This window comes from Gymnoscopelus braueri (assembly GCF_963280865.1).
Source record: "Gymnoscopelus braueri genome assembly, chromosome: 14".
Lineage (NCBI taxonomy): Eukaryota > Metazoa > Chordata > Actinopteri > Myctophiformes > Myctophidae > Gymnoscopelus > Gymnoscopelus braueri.
Window position 1 is genome coordinate 10,666,362 of NC_137619.1, and position 22,751 is coordinate 10,689,112.

The 22,751-nt window shown below is 39.9% G+C and overlaps 1 protein-coding gene across 1 annotated transcript in view; it reads right to left on the bottom strand.

Moving 5' to 3' along the window:
- Positions 1–22,751, bottom strand: part of eys (eyes shut homolog) — a gene marked incomplete at both ends in the record, with an annotated part of 383,646 nt that overhangs the window by 293,456 nt on the left and 67,439 nt on the right. The window contains 5 exons of the mRNA XM_080449567.1: positions 9,222–9,335; positions 12,221–12,334; positions 13,521–13,634; positions 21,401–21,523; positions 22,117–22,350. Coding sequence (XP_080305693.1) covers positions 9,222–9,335; positions 12,221–12,334; positions 13,521–13,634; positions 21,401–21,523; positions 22,117–22,350 — 699 coding nt within the window. The remainder of the gene's footprint in view (positions 1–9,221; positions 9,336–12,220; positions 12,335–13,520; positions 13,635–21,400; positions 21,524–22,116; positions 22,351–22,751) is intronic.

The following is a 22,751-nucleotide window of genomic DNA, read 5'->3' on the forward strand; positions in this document are numbered from 1 at the left end:
AGTAGACTAAAAGAGTTATCATTGAAAAACTGTTTGTCTTTACAAGAACTAGACTAAATACTTACGGCTTTGTTGGACTAAGATAAAGACTAAAATGCTGGACTTTGCTCGAGGATGAGCATGACTAAATATGATAAAAAAAACTAACGTGTGTGTGTGTGTGTGTGTGTGTGTGTGTGGTGGGGGTTAGGGTTAGGGTGGGGGGAGGTGTTCTTTCAGAAAGCCAATGTTTACAGCAGCTCAGGTTATGTTGATAAAGGTTGGTGATGTTTGCTTTTATGCATTATTACAAACTTTACTTGAGACAGGCAAGCCCATTGTATTCAGTATTCAGTTAGTATTTTATTGTTATTTATTTATTGTTTATTTGGTCAGGCATTTCTCAGGACAGCTAAAGATCGTGGAAGGGTCCCCTGCAGGTCCCCATTGTCCTCTTTGTTTCCAGTTTCCCCCTCAAATTCAAATCCACAGCCAAGCAGAGCAGAGAGGAATGCCTTGGTGGAGTTCTGCTCTCTCAAGTAAGTAAAGCTTTAAATGCTGCACAGATCTCTTTAAATTGTGTAGACTGTGCATTCTTCTGTTACCTCAAGCTAAAAAGCATAGATTTTGATGCTGTTTTATGCTGCTCAGTTTGGCTATTTTTTGGCTATTCTTCCTGCTTGTCTTGGTGAATTAGCATAGTAGGCATCTGCTAGCTAAGGACAAAGGTACAATATAAATGTTAGTAACTAAAGTTGGATTGTTTTTTAGATTGTCTTTACTGTGGCTACATTGAATACAATGGCAAAACATTGCTTCATCACACTAACCCCTAAAATTATATTTGCAGGACACATTCCATTGATTTCCCCACCGTTGACAAGGAAGTTTTAAAAGGTAGCCTACTCCAACACACACCCAAACTCTTCTTCTTCTTCATTTAACTATTTATTTGTGTGCACTCCTGTTTAAGTTGAAGTTTTCTGAGTTTTAATTGCAATTATATATTTTACAGTTGTTGGCATCCAGGGGTATATGTCTGAGGACCCTTCGGAGTTTTAACAGGTAATCTCCAGCACACACCCTCTTCTTTTTTCTTTCTTTTTGTTTGTAAAGGCTGGCAAATTCAGCAAGAACTGTACTTTGTACTTTTACTTTGATAATGTACTTTTACTTTGATAATTTAAGTATATGCTGCTGATGCCATTCCCTGCCCTGTGCAAAGGGAGTGCAGTGACTGCAGTCAAACTGTCTCTCAAATAAATTGCAATTTGCATGTCAATAGTCAAAAGGACAATGGTTTGGTAGAAGATGCAGCAGACAGTCAGCAGACAAGACAATACACACACACACACACACACACACACTGTTGTGTTCCTGTTTCAGTGGTTTAATTGCAATTATTTTTTCTTTTCAGGAGGTCATCTCCAGGACCTTGTACCAAACGCTGCGTTCTCCAGGACCCAATGCTTGACGACAAAGAGCTTGAGGACCACAACGGGTCTTTTTCATGCCGCGCTTGTAGATCTGCTATTTAACTCAAAGCTTTGCTTCTGGGGTCCCTGGAACAAATTACGTTTCTTTATTTCTATATTTCTTCCTGTGGATTATGCCAGGGACAAATGACTTGGATTTAGCTCTTACATGGACCCACCTGTGGATTACACCAAGTAGCCTACAAGTGACTGTTTTCCTTTTTCCCCTATTTTTCTTTGCTCTTCCTCATGGACTATACCAGTGTCAGTCTACTTTGTGGATTATGCGGTCGACACACGCACCATAATCCTGTGTATAACGCACTGACTTTTGTCTTTTATTGTGTTTTTTTTTCCTAAGCACCTTAACTAACGTCCAAAAGTATATCGTGCACAGAATACATTGCTGATATGTTCATGCACATATCTTATCTCAGGTACTAGTGTAAATATGTAGACACGAATTTCACCCACTTTTTTTACGTAAACCTGTGATGTGACAATAAACCTGATTCAGAATCTTTGAATATATATTTCTAGAGTGAACATTTTGAAAAAAAAATCTTTGCTTCTGGGGTCCCTGGAACAAAATACTTTTCTTTGAAACAGTTTATCTTATCTGTGTGCTCCTGTTCCATTGTTTTGTGTACATTTCTTTTTCTTGATCAATAAACATAATTACATGAGTTCTGCCTATTTGTTTTTCTATATTGTATGTGTGTGTGTATGTGTGTGTGTGTGTATGTGTGTGTGTGTATGTATGTACATATATATATATATATATATATATATATATATATATATATATATATATATATGTAGTGGGGGGGGGACAAGCCACAGCCTGGGGGGGGGGGGGGGGGGGGGACTATAAACCACCCCTCCCACTGGGGGTGGGGGGGGGGACTATAAACCACCCCTCTCACTGAGGGGGGGGGGGGGTATAAACTAGGGGGTTTATACAAGAATTAGCATGCAGAATTGTGGGGTGGGTGGGGTTATAAGCCACAGCTTCCAATCAAATGTAGTTTTCTGCACATGCTCAGAAGTGGTTGGGGTGGGAGGGGTGGGGTGTGTGAGGTCCTTGCTGGCAGACACCACAGGGGGTAAATGCAAATGAATGTCTCAGAAATGGTACATTTACCTGGATATGTGGGAGGTATGTGGGAGGTGGTACATTAATGAATGAGGGCAACTTACACACACATACTCCCGTAAGTATCAGGGGTATGCCTGAGGAATACCCTCCCAAAATCATTGCTTTTCACCCAGTGTCAGGTCTAAATGGGTTAATGTAAAAAAGTGTATTTTGTTATTTGTGGACCCCCTTGAAAACGAGATGGTTCATCTCAAGGGGTTATTCCCAATAAATAATTTCAGCCAATTTCAGACAAACCCTTGTCATGCTGTAAAGATCAGCTGATCTGTGCAGAATCTAAGCAGAGCTGCTGTAGCCTACATTAATACGGCCAGAATCTTTCACCCAGCGACGTAAAGTGAAAATTCAGCCATCATATACAAAATGCACTTTTTTTTGCAAAGAACAACATGCAAGCTGGCGAGTTTGTTTCATTTGCTTATTTCTGTTTACAGCGCAACATACAGTCTTATGCACAAACTGCTTAGTTGCAGTCATCAGAATAGCCATACTGTATAGGCCTATACACACAGACAGGAGGCTGCACAATGAAAGTGCTCAACATAGAAGCTCACACAGGAGATGCGTGACATTAACACAACAATTATTACTTAATTAAAAAAGTAATCTTTGTGGAGTGTGGGTGAGGAAGTTCTGACTCTTATGTTCTGAATCAAAAAATCTCTAAATCCGCCCCTGGCTCTGCTCTTCCAGTTAGTGGTATCAATTATCACCTGTATTTCTCCCTCTCTTTCTCGCTCTCTGGAAATAATACAATTGCAACTTTTAACAAGCAGCAGTCTTCACCAACTGAAATCAACTGGCCTTTGATGTCATAATAGACAGTATTATATAATAAAAAATAAAAAAAATATATAATGTTCAACAATGGTTACTAATTACCAAGATATAATACAGGAAAAATAATAATTACACAACGCCTACTGGAACGATATCTCCCTCTTCATAAAAGCAAAAATAGACTTAAAAAATAATTGATCGTCAGTGCAACTACATTATAGCATGCTGAGTCTTAACTAACTAATTAACTTCTTAATGACTTGTCAATACATAAGAATGTAAAATGTATTCACAGAATGAAGGACACAAGGACTTAAATCAGGGACACGCAAAACATAACTGCCATAGTTTGAATAACCACAACATTATAATAAAAAGTAACACTCTCCAATGGATAAGAGGATAATGAAGTCGTTCTGATGCTTCGCATAAGACGGACAGATCCAGTGAACGCATTACTTTCTTTATACAACATCCATCAAACACTCTTAATCTGCCTCTCAATTGGCTCATAAATGAAATGTCACTCAGTATGTGAGCAGGATGCTAGAATGGATGGGTGGTGGCATTTGGACGTATAATGTCCTTGGTGTTATAGTTTCCCGAGATCTTCTCACTAGCTCTTAACCACAGAACAGCAGCTAAATATTCCCCATCCCTTGAGAGCAAAAATCTAATGGACCTGAATTGGGATGCAGAGTACAAAACAATATAAAACAATCAGTTATGATTGTTGTATGTCGACCGATTATGACTTTTCTCAAGACCTTGAGAAAGTCGTCCACGCCTCATAGCATCCCATTTGGATTAATGCAATTCCTTACACACAGGGATAAGTCGTCTCTGTCCCGCCTGCAACTCGTTCAAAACGCCCTGGCCAGGTCAAGATTATCTTGATTGTTTATAAAGTTGTAAACAGGCTTTCCCTCCTACCCAGTGGTGGAAAGTAACTAAGTACATTTACTTAAGTACTGTACTTAAGTACAATTTTGAGGTATTTGTACTTTACTTGAGTATTTCCAATTTCCAATACTTTTACTTCTACTCCACTACATCTCAGAGGCAAATATTGTACTTTTACTCCACTACAATTACTTGAAAACTTTAGTTACTAGTTACTTTTCAGATATAAACTATGATATAATGAAACATAACCATTAACCACTTTAGCCCTATTTTATACATAGGCTATTTGAAAATAGCAGATCTACAAGCTCACAACGCGTCGCGATGCGACGCGTTGTGAGCTTGTAGATCGGCTATTTTCAAATATTTAGTACTTTTACTTTTGGTACTTTAAGTACATTTTGATGCCAATACTTTTGTACTCTTACTCAAGTAAATTTTTAATTCTGGACTTTTACTTGTAACAGAGTATTTTTATATTACAGTATTGGTACTTTTACTTAAGTAAAGAATTTGAGTACTTTTTCCACCACTGCTCCTACCTCCTGGTGCTGCAAGTCAGCAAGCAGACTTAGGGCTACAAGCTGTCCCGAAAACTAAACTCAGCAGACTGTGGATCAGATCTGCCCCCGCCGTTGAATCTTTTAAGACCAGGCGCCATCTCTCTTTTATTCACTAGCATTTGAATCCCCCCCTGATGTGTCCGATTTTTATTGATGATTGTTAATTTGTGTTTTATTGTTTATTAGTGTGGTTGCCCTAACAGGGCAACCAGACTATAGTAATCCTCCGGCTTTATTATTTTCCTAGATAAACAATACTTTGAACCGCATCTCCTCCCACAGTTTTTATATGTCAAAATGACCGTCTTGAGCGGGAATCGTGTGCTTGTATTTTGCTAAGAGATTGGTTAAATAGTTTAATTGATATTGATTTATTAGTGCATTAAATTTCCCCATCCACTTCAATGAAAAAGTGAAAAAACTCAAATTCAAGTATTTTTTTCTCAGAAACCGTAAGAGGTAGAGTTACCAGATTTGGAGGGGAGGTTTATAATTTAGTCCAAAATTATTGAAAAAATAATTACACTAATCGGCCACATGGTGGCGCTATAACAGCCCCCTTTACGTTTTGCCCTTTAACTCTTGAACCGTAGGTCGTAAAATCAAAATTTATTTTTCCCTAGATTCCTTGGGTCAAGACGCAACTCCGCATATAGGCCACGCCCATTTGCGTCAGGATAGATTTTCCGCCATTTTGAATTTTCTTCAAAACACACTTTTAGCTCCTCCTCCCATATATTTTGTCCAAATTTCACAAAAATCGGTACACATGATCTCTGGACCCATGCGATAATCTGGACCGAAACAGAATTTTGATAGTCCATACCGTTCGTCCGTAAATGGCTTCCAAAGTTAGCGGAAGGGGCCCGTTTTACAAAAAAGGCCACAAATCACGAACGAAACGTCCAGTCAATCCCAAATTTGAATCACATGTCAAGTGTGGTTTACTCAACAAATCCCCAAAATAATTTCCACTTTGATCCATAGGGGGCGCCACAAATGCTCAAAATGTAACCGTTTGATGCAAAAACCTTATTTTGGGGGGATCAATCCTCTCAAAATGAAACGCAAGTGATCTCAGGAGTTACGTGACAATGTAATTGGCACAGCCTCCGACGGTATTCCTCCCAGCGTATTCCTCGAGTCCCGGCGGCAGCGACCCGCGACTAGCGTCGGTGCAACCACACTCTGCAATTGCCCTGAATTGCGACGCGTCTAGTTTGTGTTTATTATCGCCGCTCTGTCTCATCGTTTATGCCTATGGTTATTATAGGCTACGCTGTCCCGTCCAGCACTTTGGTTTAAATGTGCTTTGTGGAATACATTTTACAGGACTTGACTATGATCATCTAATCTAGCACATTTTAAACACCAGATAATATATTAATAAGGTGCACACATTAATAGCTACATGAACCCTAGCGTCCTGATTCTGGGAGTCATGATGGGCGAACATTCAGTGGAAATAGATCTATAAGCTTACAGCAACGCGTTGTGAGCTTATAGATCAGTAATTTGACGTAGAAAAGAGTTAACCCATTGATACCTGGAACGCATCTGTGTCACTTTAGATGTCTTTTGGCTATTCAAAAATAGCAGATCTACAAGCTCATAGCGCGGCACCGAGTGCCGCGCTACGAGCTTGCAGATCTGCTATTTTTGAAAAATCGCGAAAAAATATTTTTAATATTTTTTTCAAAAAACTGTTAGGATTTAGATTTTTTTAAGAATCGCCTCAGGTTTTAATGGGTTAAAGGGGCGGCAGTGGCTCAGGGGTAGAGTGGCCGCGTAGAGTGAACTGGATAGCGCAAGGTTCCCAGTTCGATCCCGGGCTCCCCCAGAGTTAGTGTCGAAGTTTCCTTGAGCAAGACGCTGAACCCCTAATTGCTCCCGATGAGCAGGTTGGTGCCTTGCATGGTTTCCTCCGCCATCGGTGTATGAATGTGTGTGTGTGAATGGGTGAATGTAATGCACTATCTATGTAAAGTGCTTTGGATAAAAGCGCTATATAAATGCACCATTTACCATTTACTTACAAAGTGTCTATAGGGTTTGAGTGAAACCAGGCACAAGTATAGATATATTCATTATAGCAGACAGAGGCTAGTTTGTGTGGGCTACCTTGTCCCGTTTAAAGGAGAATTACGGACAAATTAAGTGTTATCTTTCATGTCTCGTTACTCACCTAGCGACGTAAAAAGTGGCGTTCTTTTTTTCCATATATTCCCCTGTCGTCATTTTTTAAACACCCTCCGTTGTTATAATGGGAGCGCCTGGGTTAGTGAAGTTCGTCTATTATAACCGACGCAATGTTATTTTTTCTGAAGACCAGAATCTGGCAGACCAGAATCTGGCAACACGAGTTGCCAGGTTCTGGAAAGAAACAAGCATCCAGTGTTAAATCGTTCGCCATTAACGGCAGGCTCGCAGGAATTTTCAGCGCATGTTTGACTATCATGAGACTCTACAATGAATCGTAGTAGAGAAAAAAATAACATTGCATCGGTTATAATAGACGAACTTCACTAACCCACGCGCTCCCATTATAACAACGGAGGGTGTTTAAAAAATGACGACAGGGGAATATATGGAAAAAAAGAACGCCACTTTTTACGTCGCTAGGTGAGTAACGAGACATGAAAGATAACACTTAATTTGTCCGGAATTCTCCTTTAACACGCCCATACACACAGTTAAGGTCACATCATGTGTATTGTACAACAAAGCCACCTACTCGTTCAACCGATCCACTTTGTCTCCATCTCACAAGCTCCCACCCCCTCCATGTCTGCCCCGCACACACACGCACACGCACACGCACACACACACACACACACCCCCCCCAAATACCAAAAAGCTGAAGACATCACATGACACCATTATGCATTCTCTTGGCCTTGCTTGAAAATATTGCACAGAAATCTAGCTGGTGTCTCATCCAAAACGCATGAGTTTAACCACTTCACCCATTAAACCCTATGACCGGGGTCCCACATGGGTCTACACTCAGTGGTCACCTCCTTTATTCACTCTTCACCAAATCTCTTTGCCGAAAATAGCCGATCTACAAGCTCACAACGCGTCGTGATGTGTTTTGAGCTTATAGATCTGCTATTTCCACTGAACATTCGCCTATTTTTGACAAATGGTTTCCTATTATGACATGCCCAGGACAGGGATATTAGGGTTAAAGATTATTGTAGCCTACTATATGTAATAAAAAATATATACTGATGATGACAACCAATTGATACGCTGAAGTTGACTGAAGCCAGTGTTGATTTCGTCGACTAAAACTATGACGAAAAATGTTCGTCGACTATCTTTTTTCACTGACGAAAACTAAATAAAAACTAAGCTAAGACTAAATATATTGACAATTTCGTCAACAAATAAAAACTAGACTAAAATGTTAGTGAGGGACTAGTGGAGAAGAGATCCAGTAGAACTAAAAGAGTTATTTTATGTGTGGTTGCACTCGGGTGTTGCGCTCTGAAAATAGCAGATCTACATTACAAGCTCACAACGAGCTAGATCGGCTATTTTCAGCATGCAAACAAGTGTAAAATCAGCCATTACGACGCCATCAAGGCACCGCCAAAATACATTATAGTCGACTAAATCTAAATCAACTGTAGATTTAGTCGACTATAATCTTAGGATAAATAGTCGACTAAAGCTAGACGAAAACGAAAACGTTTCAGATTACTAAAATATGACTAAAACTAAATGGAATTTCGTCTTAATGGTCTTTAAAAAGACTATGACTAAATCAGAATTTGTTGACAAAATCAACACTGACTGAACCCTTGCCAAAATACACATTTACATAAATATTATGTGCAGGTTCTCCTAGCAGGTATAGATAGATACATGGGCAAAACACCTACCAAATACAAATGCGGGAAGTAAATGGAGATGTACTCATTTTGTTGGGATGTGGAGTGAGTTCAGACAGGTGAAAGTAATAGTAAGTGAAGTTAACCCATTAAGACCTGAAGCCGATTCTACAAATGTCTTCTAAATCCCAACAGTATTCTGAAAAGCGTATGTTTCTATATCAGTGGTGCTCAAACTTGTTCATGGCAAGGACCCCCAAAATTATGTTTTTGGCCGCCGACCCCCATCTCAAAATATTTTGTTCCAGGGACCCCCCAGAAGCAAAGACTTCAGTTAAAAATGTTCGCTTTAAAAGAATATATATTCAAAGATTTGCACACATTCTCAAGATTTTAAAAAAATAGCCAAAGGTATTAAAAAAATGGTTATAGTTAAAATCTAAAATGACACTGATGCGTCCCCGGTCTTAAAGGGTTAATTAACTTTGCTTTTTGTCCCCATTCCCTCAGTGTTCATTACCTTTAAATGGAGCCAGACATTGGCAGAAGTAATTACCAGGCTGGTCAATGCAAGTGGCTTCATTCTTGCAGGGAGACGACGCACACTCATCAACGTCAAGCTCACATGCATCGCCTTTGAACGGAAAAAGAACACACACACACACACACACACACACACACACACACACACACACACGTACATAAATAACACAGCTATGGGTCGTTGAGACCTGTGTTAGGCAGTTAAACGTCCCATAAACCATGAAAGACATCAACCATATGTAATTAGAAAGCGAACATGAAGCAAGCATGTTGCCGTCCAAACTAGTGGCTTGTGTACATGATCTACTGAACAACAAACCGTAAACTTTAGAACAAACACAGTCTCCTGGCTGAAGGAAGTGTCCATATCCAGCTTCTACATGGCCAAAACAGTGGTTGAATATTTCAACAAATGATAGAAGCGATCAGTGGTGTGTTCTACCGTGGTACGCTGTATACGCAGTGTGGCCTGCAGATTTTTTTCGGTGCCATCGCATACATCCAGTGGTGGAAAGTAACTAAGTACATTTACTTAAGTACTGTACTTAAGTACAATTTTGAGGTATTTGTACTTTACTTGAGTATTTCCAATTTCCAATACTTTTACTTCTACTCCACTACATCTCAGAGGCAAATATTGTACTTTTACTCCACTACAATTATTTGAAAACTTTAGTTACTAGTTACTTTTCAGATATAAATGATTACATTATAAAACATACATTAACCACTTTAGCCCTATTTTATACCTAGGCTATTTGAAAATAGCAGATCTATAAGCTCACAACGCGTCGCGTCGCGACGCGTTGTGAGCTTGTAGATCGGCTATTTTCAAATATTTAGTACTTTTACTTTTGGTACTTCAAGTACATTTTGATGCCAATACTTTTGTACTTTTACTCAAGTACATTTTTAATTCTGGACTTTTACTTGTAACAGAGTATTTTTATATTGCAGTATTGGTACTTTTACTTAAGTAAAGAATTTGAGTACTTTTTCCACCACTGAGTGTGGCCTGCAGATTTTTTTCGGTGCCATCGTATACATCCAAAAAAAACGTTTGAGACGTCGTATCTGATCCGTTGATACGCATCTGATACGCTGCACGCAGGAGGGGCTGGGCTGGGGGGGGGGCAGCAATAAAAATCAGCAAGAATGTGGTCTGACTAGTCTGACTCTGAGGTGAAGGCTTATCATGTGTGTGGCTATTGTTCTTGAGGTGATAATTAATGGCTGCTGGCGAAGGAATTCACACATTAACTCAACGACCTGCCATTCAGTGAGTACTTCATTAGTATTCGCGTATGCGCGTCATAGCACAGCATAAAACTCAATGAAATGTTGGTTTTAGATTCAGTCTACTCCTGACTCGTGGAATTGAAGATGGGACCACCACGTCCACGTCCACAAAAAATAAGCCGTTCGTTCAAAGCGATCTTTTTAAGAGTTTCGCTGCAGCCCCGGCTTGTAATCCATGCTTTGCATTGAAAATGCATTTCTAAGGCTAAAAGCAGCTCAGAAGTGGTTGAGTTAGAGGGTGATTAACATCAGAAACACTAGAAAATCAGTACAAAGCATATTGCGTACACGCGAGCGAAGCGCGTGCACATTTTTTACATTTCATTAATTATAGATGCACGCATGTGCTCGTGCCGTGCGTGTGGGAGGCAAGGGATAATCATAGTATTCACTCCAAAAAAATCTAGAACACACCACGGGAAGCAATGCTGAATTTCATCTACGATTTATGATGATTTGACGGAAAAACAGTTTCTGAATATGTATGAACACATCAGGGTATGCTTAATTGACTTTTATTACGGCTTAAATATCAATATGAAGTTATCACAAATGACAGCACCATTAGACACCTTATAACACAGGTATAAGTTCAGTAATGTTATCATTCTTTCACTAAGCCAGTAGCACTAAATACAGGGATTTACCCACACTAATAAAGTATCTTGTGTAGCGATGTACAGTATCACATTTTGTTACATGACAACACATTTTGATTCAGACTTGGAAAAGAAAAGATTCATAAAAAATGTAACTGATCATTATGTTTGCCACATTTTATCTCAAATTGCTGTCAGCTATTTTTTAGCTCCACTAGCGGTTCTATGGATCTGTCCGGCCAAAACTTTGGTCCCAAAGTATCTTGTTTTTTTTGTTTTTTTTATCCCACCATTTTTTCACCCAGTGCCAATTGTCTATGTAATCCTGGGCGCTACACTCCCTCTGCCAGCCTAGGGAGAGCCTAGAGCCGAGCTCATGCCTCCTTTTTTTGGTGGTGCACGGTGATTTGGGTGACTCCATGACCATTCCTTTAGCACCACCCTTAGGCTAAATGCCTGGTACTTTTTGTTTCCTTTTGTTATGGAATTTATTTAGTTTAACTTTAGCTGTTGTTTACACTGGAGTACGTGTTCATCTTTCAGTGAATATACCCCCCATATTCTGTCTCTAAAAAAATAGCCCCACAGAGTGCAGAGCTTTAAGGATGGCAATTTTGGTCAGTTCAAACCATTTATTTCTTTCTTTTTCCATTATTCAGGGAAGCCCATTGAGAGCAAGCTCTCTTTTTCAAGGACGCCCTGATAACAGCATATAAATAAAACATAAAATACATACATAATGAAAAACAATATCAAACATTTGAATCATATTACAATCATCACAGATGCAAATAAAGATAGTGTTACATGAGACAGGTGCAGTTACTATGTAATGTGTCCTCAAGAAGTACCCTAAATGTCTCTATTGAGACCAATCGCTCCAGTTTCAGAGAGTCCTGAAGTTTGTTCCATTTGAGTGGAGCATAATAAATCAAAGCAGTCTTTCCTTTAAATTTAAATGTATGCTACAGTATACTACATTACATACAATATCAGCAATAAAACAACCCGGTTACATAAAACACGCAACCGAATGAAAGTTAACTAAAGATGTTGATAAATACACAGCAGCACTAACCTGTAAAACCAGGCATACAGACACATTCATAGCCACGTGTCCGGTCGATACACGTGGCGTTGTGCAGACATGGGCTGGACAGGCACTCGTCTATGTTGATTTCACAGTAGCTGCCTGTAGGAAACACACAATACATTACAGCGTTCGATCGTTTGTCACACTATTTTTTGGAAACTATACCGGTAGAACTTGAGTGAATAAAGTGTCTGAACACGGAGTTACAGGCGTTTACGAAGTTAGTCTCACTAGGTACAGGCAAAATTAACCCTTTAAGGCCGGGAAGGGAACGCATCTACTGTCTTTGGCTCATCTACTGTCTTTGGCTATTCAAAAATAGCAGATCTACAAGCTCATAGCCGCACTATGAGCTTGTAGATCTGCTATTTTTTTTTTTCAACATGATTTTTTTTGCAAATCTTTTATATACATTTGAACTCAAATCTTTGCTTCTGGGGGTCCCTGGAACTAAATATTTTTAGATGGGAGGGGGTCCGCGGACAAAAACATATTATTTTGGGGGTCCTCGACATGAAAAAAGTTAGGCTTTAGAAGACATTTGTAAAAACCCCAGAAGCAAAATTTTTTGTTAAAAACTTTCACTTTAAAAAAGTATATATATATATTAAAACTAAAGATTTGCACACATTTTCACGATAAAAAAAAAAAATAGCAGATCTACAAGCTCGTAGCGCGGCACGCTTGTAGATCTGCTATTTTTGAATAGCCCAAATAAATCTTAAAATGACACAGATGCCTTCTCGGTCTTAAAGGGTTAATGAAAACTTTTATGACCTGGCCCCAGGAGGTGGCCCCAAAATCCCCATTGTGTAGGTTAGTAGTGGTGATGTTTTAACTACATGGAACCCTAGCGTTCCCTATTCTGGGGGTCGAACATTCAGTGAAAATAGCTCATCTACAAATCTCACATGATGCAACACGAGCCTTTGTGAGCTTGTAAATCTGCTATTTTCAGCAAGATAGAGATTTGGTGTAAAGGGAAAAAGAGAAAATCAAGTATAGACACCTGGGGGACACCAGTCAACTATATACAGTAGGGATTAAATGTATTGATATAGCTTTGAAAAACAAATAACCTCCGATTCTATCAGACACACATACAGCAAAACGAGTACCCCGATAACAACTTTAGTTGAAGAACCAAAATCCCATTAAAGAACGTACATAACTCATGGTTTAATGTATGAATATTGCCAAAAGACATGAAGGTTTGAAAATTAATATACCAACAATAAATGAGTCATTAATTTGCTAGAGGCGTGGCAAAATGCATGTAGATTACCTGTGATTCCAGGAGGGCAGTGGCAGCTGAATGAGTCGAGGTCGTCGATACAGGAACCTCCGTTTTGGCAAGGCTGGCTCAGACATTCATTTACTTCAACCTCACAGCTATTGCCTGAGAAGGTGAAGAGGGTCACTTCATTAACAGACTGTGACATGTTGACATATAGAGTCTGTGACACACAGGCGCGATAAAAATCAAGGGCACCACTATTAAAACGTGGTCATTCTTCCCTTTGAGATACCGGACGTGAAGATATTGGGTAATGTAAGAGGCAGTATATTTCATGCAATCATACAAACCACTATTCGAGGCCAATGCCGACTGCGTGGCCCGACTAGGTCTGGGAAGGCTCCATTCATTTAATTATATTGACTTCTGATTGGATCACAACCCTAACTTGTCAATCAATTAGCTGCCCCCCCCCCCCCCCCACTACACTAGAGATAATTGGAGGAAAAAAAGTGGCTAGAGTTAATACTTTGTTACAAGTCTGTGTTTGCCATACATTTATAAAACTGGGGGAAAAAAGTGTCATCACTTTTTTGGTTCAAAATATCGTTGCTGTCCGGCAGAAACCAGCTAACTCCATTTTGACGCTTTTGCATTTTTTCCATAAATCAGTGCTATTGAACACCCTTGTGTGTGTTGGTAAAAAAATATTGAACCAATGAAAAGCATTAAAAAGCGCTTCTGACAAAAGCAGCTAACTCCATTGGATCCTCAAACTTTCTGCTAAACCAGCTAACTCCAGCAAAGGGGGGTGGAGTTAGCTGGTTTTGCTGACTCCAGGCTCCACCCCCTTTTGACCTCCAACCTCATTGTGAGCTTGGAGGTCCATTCAGATGTTCTTATCAATGACGAACAAAACCTCCTAACTCTAAAAAACTGACTAACTGAAAAATGAACATTTAGGAGTTAGCTGGTTTCTGCCGGACAGCAGCGGTATGCCATTTTTGTGGTATGACATGGCAATGTGATGAAGTATGAATTTTCCTTAACACTAATGAGTTAATAGGTGAACATGTGACAATGATTTCATGAGGGTGGGGATTCATATCTAACCGAGTGGTTCTCAAACGTTTTCATGTCAAGGACCCTCAACTTATCCATTTGGTTGCAGAGTAAGAGTAAGCCCAATTTAAATTGGGCTTACTCTTAAGTTTATAAACTGTTCCTCATTTTGCTGGAAACCCCCGGAAACCCCCCTCATAACCCTGGGGGTCCCCAAGCCCCAATTTGAGAATCAGTGATCTAACCAGCATAGGGTCCCTGCCGGCACAGACCCCTTCATTATCTACATACTGTAACATGAAGACGAGATCAAAGGAGCTAACTGTATCTCGGACTCAGAATGCAGTCCAGAGTCACATTAATCAGGCAAGCAAACCATTGCAAAATCCAAATGTGTATGTAATCTTACAGAACAAGGCCTTGTTTGATCCACAGCACTGTGCAAGACTACAAACACAGGATTCAAGATACGGTGTCACGACTGTCACACCCACTCTCTCGCCGTCTTCCCTTCCTATCAGCCCTGTGTGTGTGTGTGTGTGTGTGTGTGTGTGTGTGTGTGTGTGTGTGTGTGTGTGTGTGTGTGTGTGTGTGCGCATAGGTCAGGCAAACAGCTGCTTCCCATCATGATTAGCCCACCATAAAACACCAGTCAGTCATGTTTTGAGCCAAACAATTGAGTTACTGTTCCATCAGTATAGTGAGTATACTGTATATATTTAATTTAAAAAAAACTTTATTGATAGGATAGTAGTCTGACAGGAAATAGGGAGAGAGATGGGGAGCAGTGGTGTAAAGTAACTAAGTACATTTACTCATGTATTTCCAATTGCCTATTGTTACGTTCCACGTAGTTTGGTTTTGTTGTCTGGGATTCCTGTGTGTTCCTCCCCCCCTGTCTCTCCTTCCCTCTATCATTCACTACAGGTCTGAAGTCACCAACCCATCAGCTGTCAATCATCCTGTTACCTGGCCCCACCCTCATCCAATCACCACCATCTGCTGTCTATAAAATGCTGGGTTCCACCTCAGCTCATTCTCTCTCCAACCTTTCACCTGTATGCATCCACACTTTATGTTCCCAGAGCTAACTTTTGTCATTTAGTGTCTGTTCTCCTACCTGTAATCTAAGTATATGCTGCTGCCTTGGGACAGGAAAGACAGAGGCCTCTATACATAGCCATCACGTAGGTAGAACATTGTTAAGCACACTAGGTAAGGGGTGTTTGCCACCTATGTATTTTTGTCACTGGTAGAGTAGTTAGGTAGGCAGGCTTTTGTTTTCACTATACTAATGAGTTAGTTAGTTAGTCTGTCTTTTGTTTCCCTAGCTGCTTTGTTTGTTATTTTGGCAACACCCGAGTCCCCTGGTAGTGGCTTACTACTTTGTTTATGCCCTGTGCATAGTGAAATGTAATTATTGTAAATATTCTGCTTAAAGAGTAAAAGCACGTTGCACCTTTTACTCAAACCTGGTGTGGTCTCCTCTTATTTGCACCTTATATGCTCAACAACCTGGTAAACATTCATTGTGTTACAAACTCCACCCTAGACCCAAAAGGGTTTCGTAACACCTATACTTTTACTTCTACTCCACTACATCTCAGAGGCAAATATTGTACTTTTACTCCACTACACTTATTTGAAAACTTTAGTTACTTTGCAGATGTAATTTATTACATTATAAAACATACTTTAGCCGTATTATATACATAGGAATAGCCAATCTACAAGCTCACAACGCGTTGCATCGCGACACGTTGTGAGCTTGTAGATCTGCTATTTTCAAACATTTTGGTACTTTTACTTTTGATTTTGATACCAATGATTTAGTACTTTTACTCTAGTACATTTTTTATTCCGGACTTTCACTTGTAACGGAGTACTTATACATTGCAGTATTGATACTTTTTCCACCACTGATGGGGAGTGACACGCAGCACCAAAAGGCCATCATCGGGCTACTTTGGAGCCTATAGGTGCCTGGACCGGCACGCTACGCCAGCGGTCCGGGCCAGTATCCTGTACTTATAACCATCTCCGGGATTGCCTGCCTTGTCAGTATACTGCTGCCGCTCTGCTCTCCCTTGCCTATAGCCGTTGCTCCATATAGCCTTGGTCTCCTCCACTCCTGGGTATCCGTTTCTCCGGATTACCCTAAGCCGGCTTCGCCTTGCCTTGTCAACCAAGGCGCTGCTACCTGACTCTGACCCCCGTGTTCTATCTGCACTTATAGGTTCTGTACTCCAGCCTTAAGATAAGGGCTGTCAAAATGTCCTGCCTTAAGATAAGGGGTGTCACAATATATTAATCCCGGCGGTAGCTTGAAGTCAATGCATTGGACGGGGGGACATACCAAGAGATTTAACACAATCCATGCCAGTCGATGAGCCAAATACACACACACGCGCGCGCGCGCACACACACACACACACACACACACACACACACACACACACACACACACACACACACACACACACACACACACACACACACACACACACACACACACACACACACACACACACACACACACACACACACACACACACACACACACACACACACACACACACACACACACAAAAGCAGTCATATTGTGTTTATATATATTTGTCAAAATACTGTAGTAGCACTTAATGTCTCCCTGGAATAATATTGCTTACCTTTCCAACCAAGTACCTCTCATGTCCTCATTAAAATTGTGTTCTGTGTCATCTGTGTCACTTTAGATTTCTTTAGGCTATTCAAAAATAGCAGATATACAAGCTCATAGCGCGGCACCGAGTGCCGCGCTACGAGCTTGTAGATCTGCTATTTTTGAAAAATCGAGGAAAAAAAAAATGTTTTTTTTTCTCAATTTTTTTTTAGGATTTAGAAGACATTTCTAGAATCTTCTCAGGTCTTAATGGGTTAACCCTATAACCGCTCCCCCCACAGCGCTCCTCTGTGGACAGCACTCAGCTGGGTGAAGCTGCGACCTACTGTATAATACCTATCACAACCCCCGTGGAAAAACATATACAAAAATGTGTGTGTGTGATTTGTGAAATAACTGTGATGGCCACGCAGCAACATTTTCTTATCCGTTTTACAGATAAACAATTGGTTGTTGATAACTGTGTGCAATTCTCAGTGGTGTAAAGTAACTTAGTATATTTACTCAAGTGCTGTACTTAGGTAACATTTTGACGTATTTTTTACTTTACTTTTTCCAGTTTTCAGTACTTTTACTTCTACTCCACTACATCTCAGAGGCAAATATAGTACTTTTACTCCACTACAATTATTTGAAAACGTTAGTTACTAGTTACTTTGCAGATATAAATTATTACATTATAAAACATACATTAACCACTTTTGCCCTATTTTGTACCCAGGCTATTTGAAAATAGCAGATCTACAAGCTCACAACGCATCGCATCGCGACGCGTTGTGAGCTTGTAGAGCGGCTATTTTCAAACATTTTAGTACTTTTACTTTTGGTACTTTAGTAATTTAGCCTAGGTAACTTTTTCAATAAAACTAAAGTTAAATTGTATATCTTTTGTGAGTGGCAAATGTTTCACAACACCCACTCCATGAATTTCACCCCCGAAAGCCTTTTATGTATATATTTTCTATTGAACGGTGTCGGGGGAGACTCTCCCGCGAAAATGACGTCATCTGGCCGGAAAACGGAAGCGGAAATGCACCGGTTTCCTGTTTGGCCAGGAACTACCGCGCTAATAACAAAAAGGAAACTCACGCTGATTTCAAGAGATTGTATGATTTGAAGATCGAAAAACAAAAGAAAAAGAAAACACCGCTCACGGTAACTAAAGCTCCACAGAAACGATCCACAGATCGTATAAAACAATTAAAAGAACGCTTTTTGAAACGCTTCCGTCTTCCGGTGAAAACAAATGGAATTCTGGGTAACAGAGGAATAAACGAACGGCCTGCAGTGACGGTAATGACCAGCAGAGGCTGCTAAAAATCGTTATTTGTGGACCTGCATTGTATAACTTTAAGTACATTTTGATACCAAAACTTATGTACTTTTACTCAAGTAACATTTTTAATTCCGGACTTTTACTTGTAACAGAGTACTTCTACATTGCAGTATTGATACTTTTACTTAAGTAAAACATTTCAGTACTTTTTCCACCACTGGAAATTCTTACGGACCATGTTCAGACAGTAGGGGTGTTGGAAAATAACGATTAATTTAAGAATCGCGATTCCTATTGTCAACGATTCAAAATCGATTCACAATTTCCAAATGTTAAAGTTACAGGAGTTTTTACTCTATGGTGTTTTGTGATATGAAATGTAATCTTACCATGATCACAGCAAACATTATCATGTCTCTCTTCATTCATATTCAGGGGCTAACTCCAGTGTCAGTTCAGCACAGCTGATGTGTGTGTGTCACTCACTGTCCAGCTGATGATCGTTGACACTCGTTAATGTTACTTGCATCGAAGCAATTATGTTGTGTTTCTGCATCAAATAGAACTACACCTAATCTAAGATTCCATCAAAGCCAATATTTTTTACACGACCCTCTCTGGTATTATATCATTGTTGGTTTGAGCTGTTGGAAATAACTAGGCTACACTTGGTTGTTAAAGTCCAGATGAAAACAATATGACTGAAATAATTTGGATTAAACTGATTGGGAATATTTTCTTTACGAGAATAGATTTTTTTATCGTTTTGAATCGAAGAATCGAATCGTGAGACAGCAGAAGATTCACAGCCCTAATGTTCATGCAGAGGCGTCGCTAGGTCTCTACTAGGTTGGGGGCTTAGCCCACCAGGCAACGGACACATGCACGCGCGCGCAGCGTGTTTTTTTGTTGCTGCAGATTTCGGCAGATTCGGGTACTTTTTTCCCCGTTTTGTGTTACTTTATTTCGGTTTTAGCGTTAGAGGTAGGGTTAGGTTAGGGTTATAGATATATAATAGAAAAAATAAATAAAACAAAATATTGGTGGCTTTGGATAAAACATTGGTGGCTATAGCCACCGAAGCCCCCGCGTAACGACGCCCCTGCGTTCAGGGAACAAAACTCTGTCCAAAGCAGAAAATGTTTTGCCAGCAGAACTCTGCACAGTATTTTACAAGGGGTCACTGGTAAAAGCCGATGAATCACGGCATTTGACACTTTGTAACATAATTTCTTACACAACTTTCAGAGTACTGAAAACCTTATTTCCTCATGTAATATTCATTTCAGAAATAGTGCTTATGTTGTGGGGTATATGTACAGTATTACCTAGGTAAATGGAAAATGAAAACACCCACAAATATGGTAACCGCATTCAAGGTGAATGAATCAGAAACAAAAGCACAACCGTGACAGACTCGGCCCTAAAATGTGCAAATATGTATGATCAATCTGCATTTATTTAAGTATTTATTTATCTGCTCACTTTACAGATGAGGACCAGTTTGCTATACTGTATAAAATAAAACACCATTGCTCTAACTCAGGGTTTAACTAATTAAGACCGGGAACGCATCTGTGTGTCATTTTTAGATTTCTTTGGGCAATTCAAAAATAGCAGATCTACAAGCTCATAGCGCGGCACCGAGTGCCGCGCTATGAGCTTGTAGATCTGCTATTTTTGAAAAATCGTGATTGTGGCAAAATCTTGGATTATGTATTTTTTAAAGTTTGTAAAATATGTAGTTCCAGGAACCCCCAGAAGCAAAGATTTGACTTACAAATGTCCGCAAAAAAAAAGAAAAATTGAAAAAAAAACACAAATATTTGCACAACTTTTCATGATTAAAAAAAAATAGCAGATCTACTATTTTTAATAGCCCAACGAAATCTAAAAATGACACACAGATGCGTTCCCGGTCTTAAAGAGTTAAAGCAAAATAAAATCTCACGACTGAAAATGTTGTTATGCCAAGTCCTAATCAGCGATTTGTGAAACGGCATGAAAGGAGCCCCCCATCCCCCACCCCCAACACAATAGTGTTGTGTTTCATAAACAATTAGCACAACCAGCCAACCAGTTGAAACCAAGAAATTGCAGATAAGGGCTTTAACCTTTGCTTTCATGAAATAACAGAGATCAATTGTTTTCTGGAAGATTGAACGTGTATTATTGCTAGCTTGACCACTTCAAATACTTGATCTTTAATCAATCAATTAAAGGTAGGGTAAGTGATATTTTTTGGTTAAAACAAAAAGTATTTTGTTAAAAGGTTAAAATACTATATTCTGATAGTAATCATTGCTATAGAGCGTTTGTTCAGTAACAGATGTCTCCCTGTCTCTCCAGCTCTTTAATAAACAGAAAATACATTTTTCGGTAGGTGTCAAAATCTCAGCCAATCAGGAGAAAGTACCCATTTTTAAGCTTAATTTGTATAGTGTTCCAGTTAAAATTTTGTCTGCTCATTTCTTAGTGTCATCACTTCCAATTTCACTTGTTTAATCTATATCCTGATTGAGTTCTCTGTCCTGGTTGGATAAAATTGGAAATGAAACAAACTACAAAAAAACAACAACTACAAAATACATTTTCTGTTTTATAAAGAGCTGGAGAGACATGGAGACTCTTTATATGGACAGGACACTCTATAGTAACGAGCACTATCAGAACATAGACCCATTTTGCAATTATTTGAATAATTGCAAATCACTTACCCTACCTTTAAAATAACTATTAACCGAAAATAGGCTATCCACAAGCTCACAACGCGTTGCACTGCGACGCGTTTGTGAGCTTGTAGATCGGCTATGTCCGGTGCCTGACATGCTTCCATAGAAGACATGCTGAATTCTATGGAAAATAACTTTAATCCATGTCTAGCTGAGTGAATGTTTATTTTGTGTTTCACTTGCTTAAAGTACTTACCTATAAAGCCAGGTGCACAGAAGCAACTGTAGCCATTGGGGGTGTCTTTACAAACACTCAGGGCTCCACACGGCTTGTCTTCGCAATCGCCGATATTTACCTCACAAAACTGCCCCGTTGAACCTGTGGAGAGAGAGAGCACAATAGTGCATTTTCTTTGTTGGTTTACGAATAATGTCACAGGTAAAATATCTTGTCTTTTAACCCATTAAGACCAGGAACGCATCTGTGTCATTTTTAGATTTGAGCTAAAAAGCATTATTTTACACTTTGGGCTATTCAAAAAATAGCAGATCTACAAGCTCATAGCGTGGCACCGAGTGCCGCGCTACGAGCTTGTAGATCTGCTATTTTTGAGAAATTGTAAAAATGTGTGCACATTTTTGAATATGTATTTTTTCAAGCGAACATTTGTAACTCAAATCTTTGCTTCTGGGAGTCCCTGGAACCAAATATTTTCAGATGGGAGATCGGCGGCCAAATAAATATCATTTTAGGGGTCCTTGACATCAGAATACTGTTGGGATTTAAAAGACATTCGTAGAATCGGCCTCAGGTCTTAATGGGTTAAAGATCAGGAATAGCTGCCAGTTGAGAATGAAGTTGCACAACATCAGACATCAAAGACACAGATGTCTACAATGGTTCATTCATTTTGAGGCCTTTCCAGTACAGACAAGGTACTGTATCTCCCGCCGGATGATGAACTTACGTACCTGGTAAACAGTCGCATTTGAACCCTCCGGGTAGATCCGTGCACTTTGATCCATGATGACACAGATGATCCACGCAGTGGCTTCTGGGGTTTTCACAGCGGCGCCCCGTGTGCCCGTGTCGACACACGCACGCGTACGTGGTGTTCAGATCTTCACAGCGGAGGGTTCCTTCGGGGTCACAAGGGTTTGACACGCATTCGCTCAGCGGCGAGGAGCAGTCGTTGCCGTGGAATCCTTGGGATCAAAGGACGGATAGATAGTGCTACAGTATTATGTGTGTTGATTACAGTATCTGGCACAGTGTACTTCCTTAACCATGTTTAACCGGGCATCCTTATTTTGGGCATATCGTTTTAGACCAAAAGGTTAAAAACATGTTAAACAATAGTTAAAACAGGAGATCAACAAGGTCACACAATACGTTGCAATGTGACACGTTGTGACGTTGTATAATTGTTTAAATAGGGCTTAAAGGTTAGAGCGGCTATTTACTGTACATATTATACACAAATCCACGGAGCGCTGCCCTGCGCGCAGCCATTGCTGCGGTGTCAGACTCGGTCAGCTGCTGCTGCGCGGTGTCAGTCAGCTGCAGTCACTGACTGCTCACGTTAAAGATGTACAGAAAATCGGGA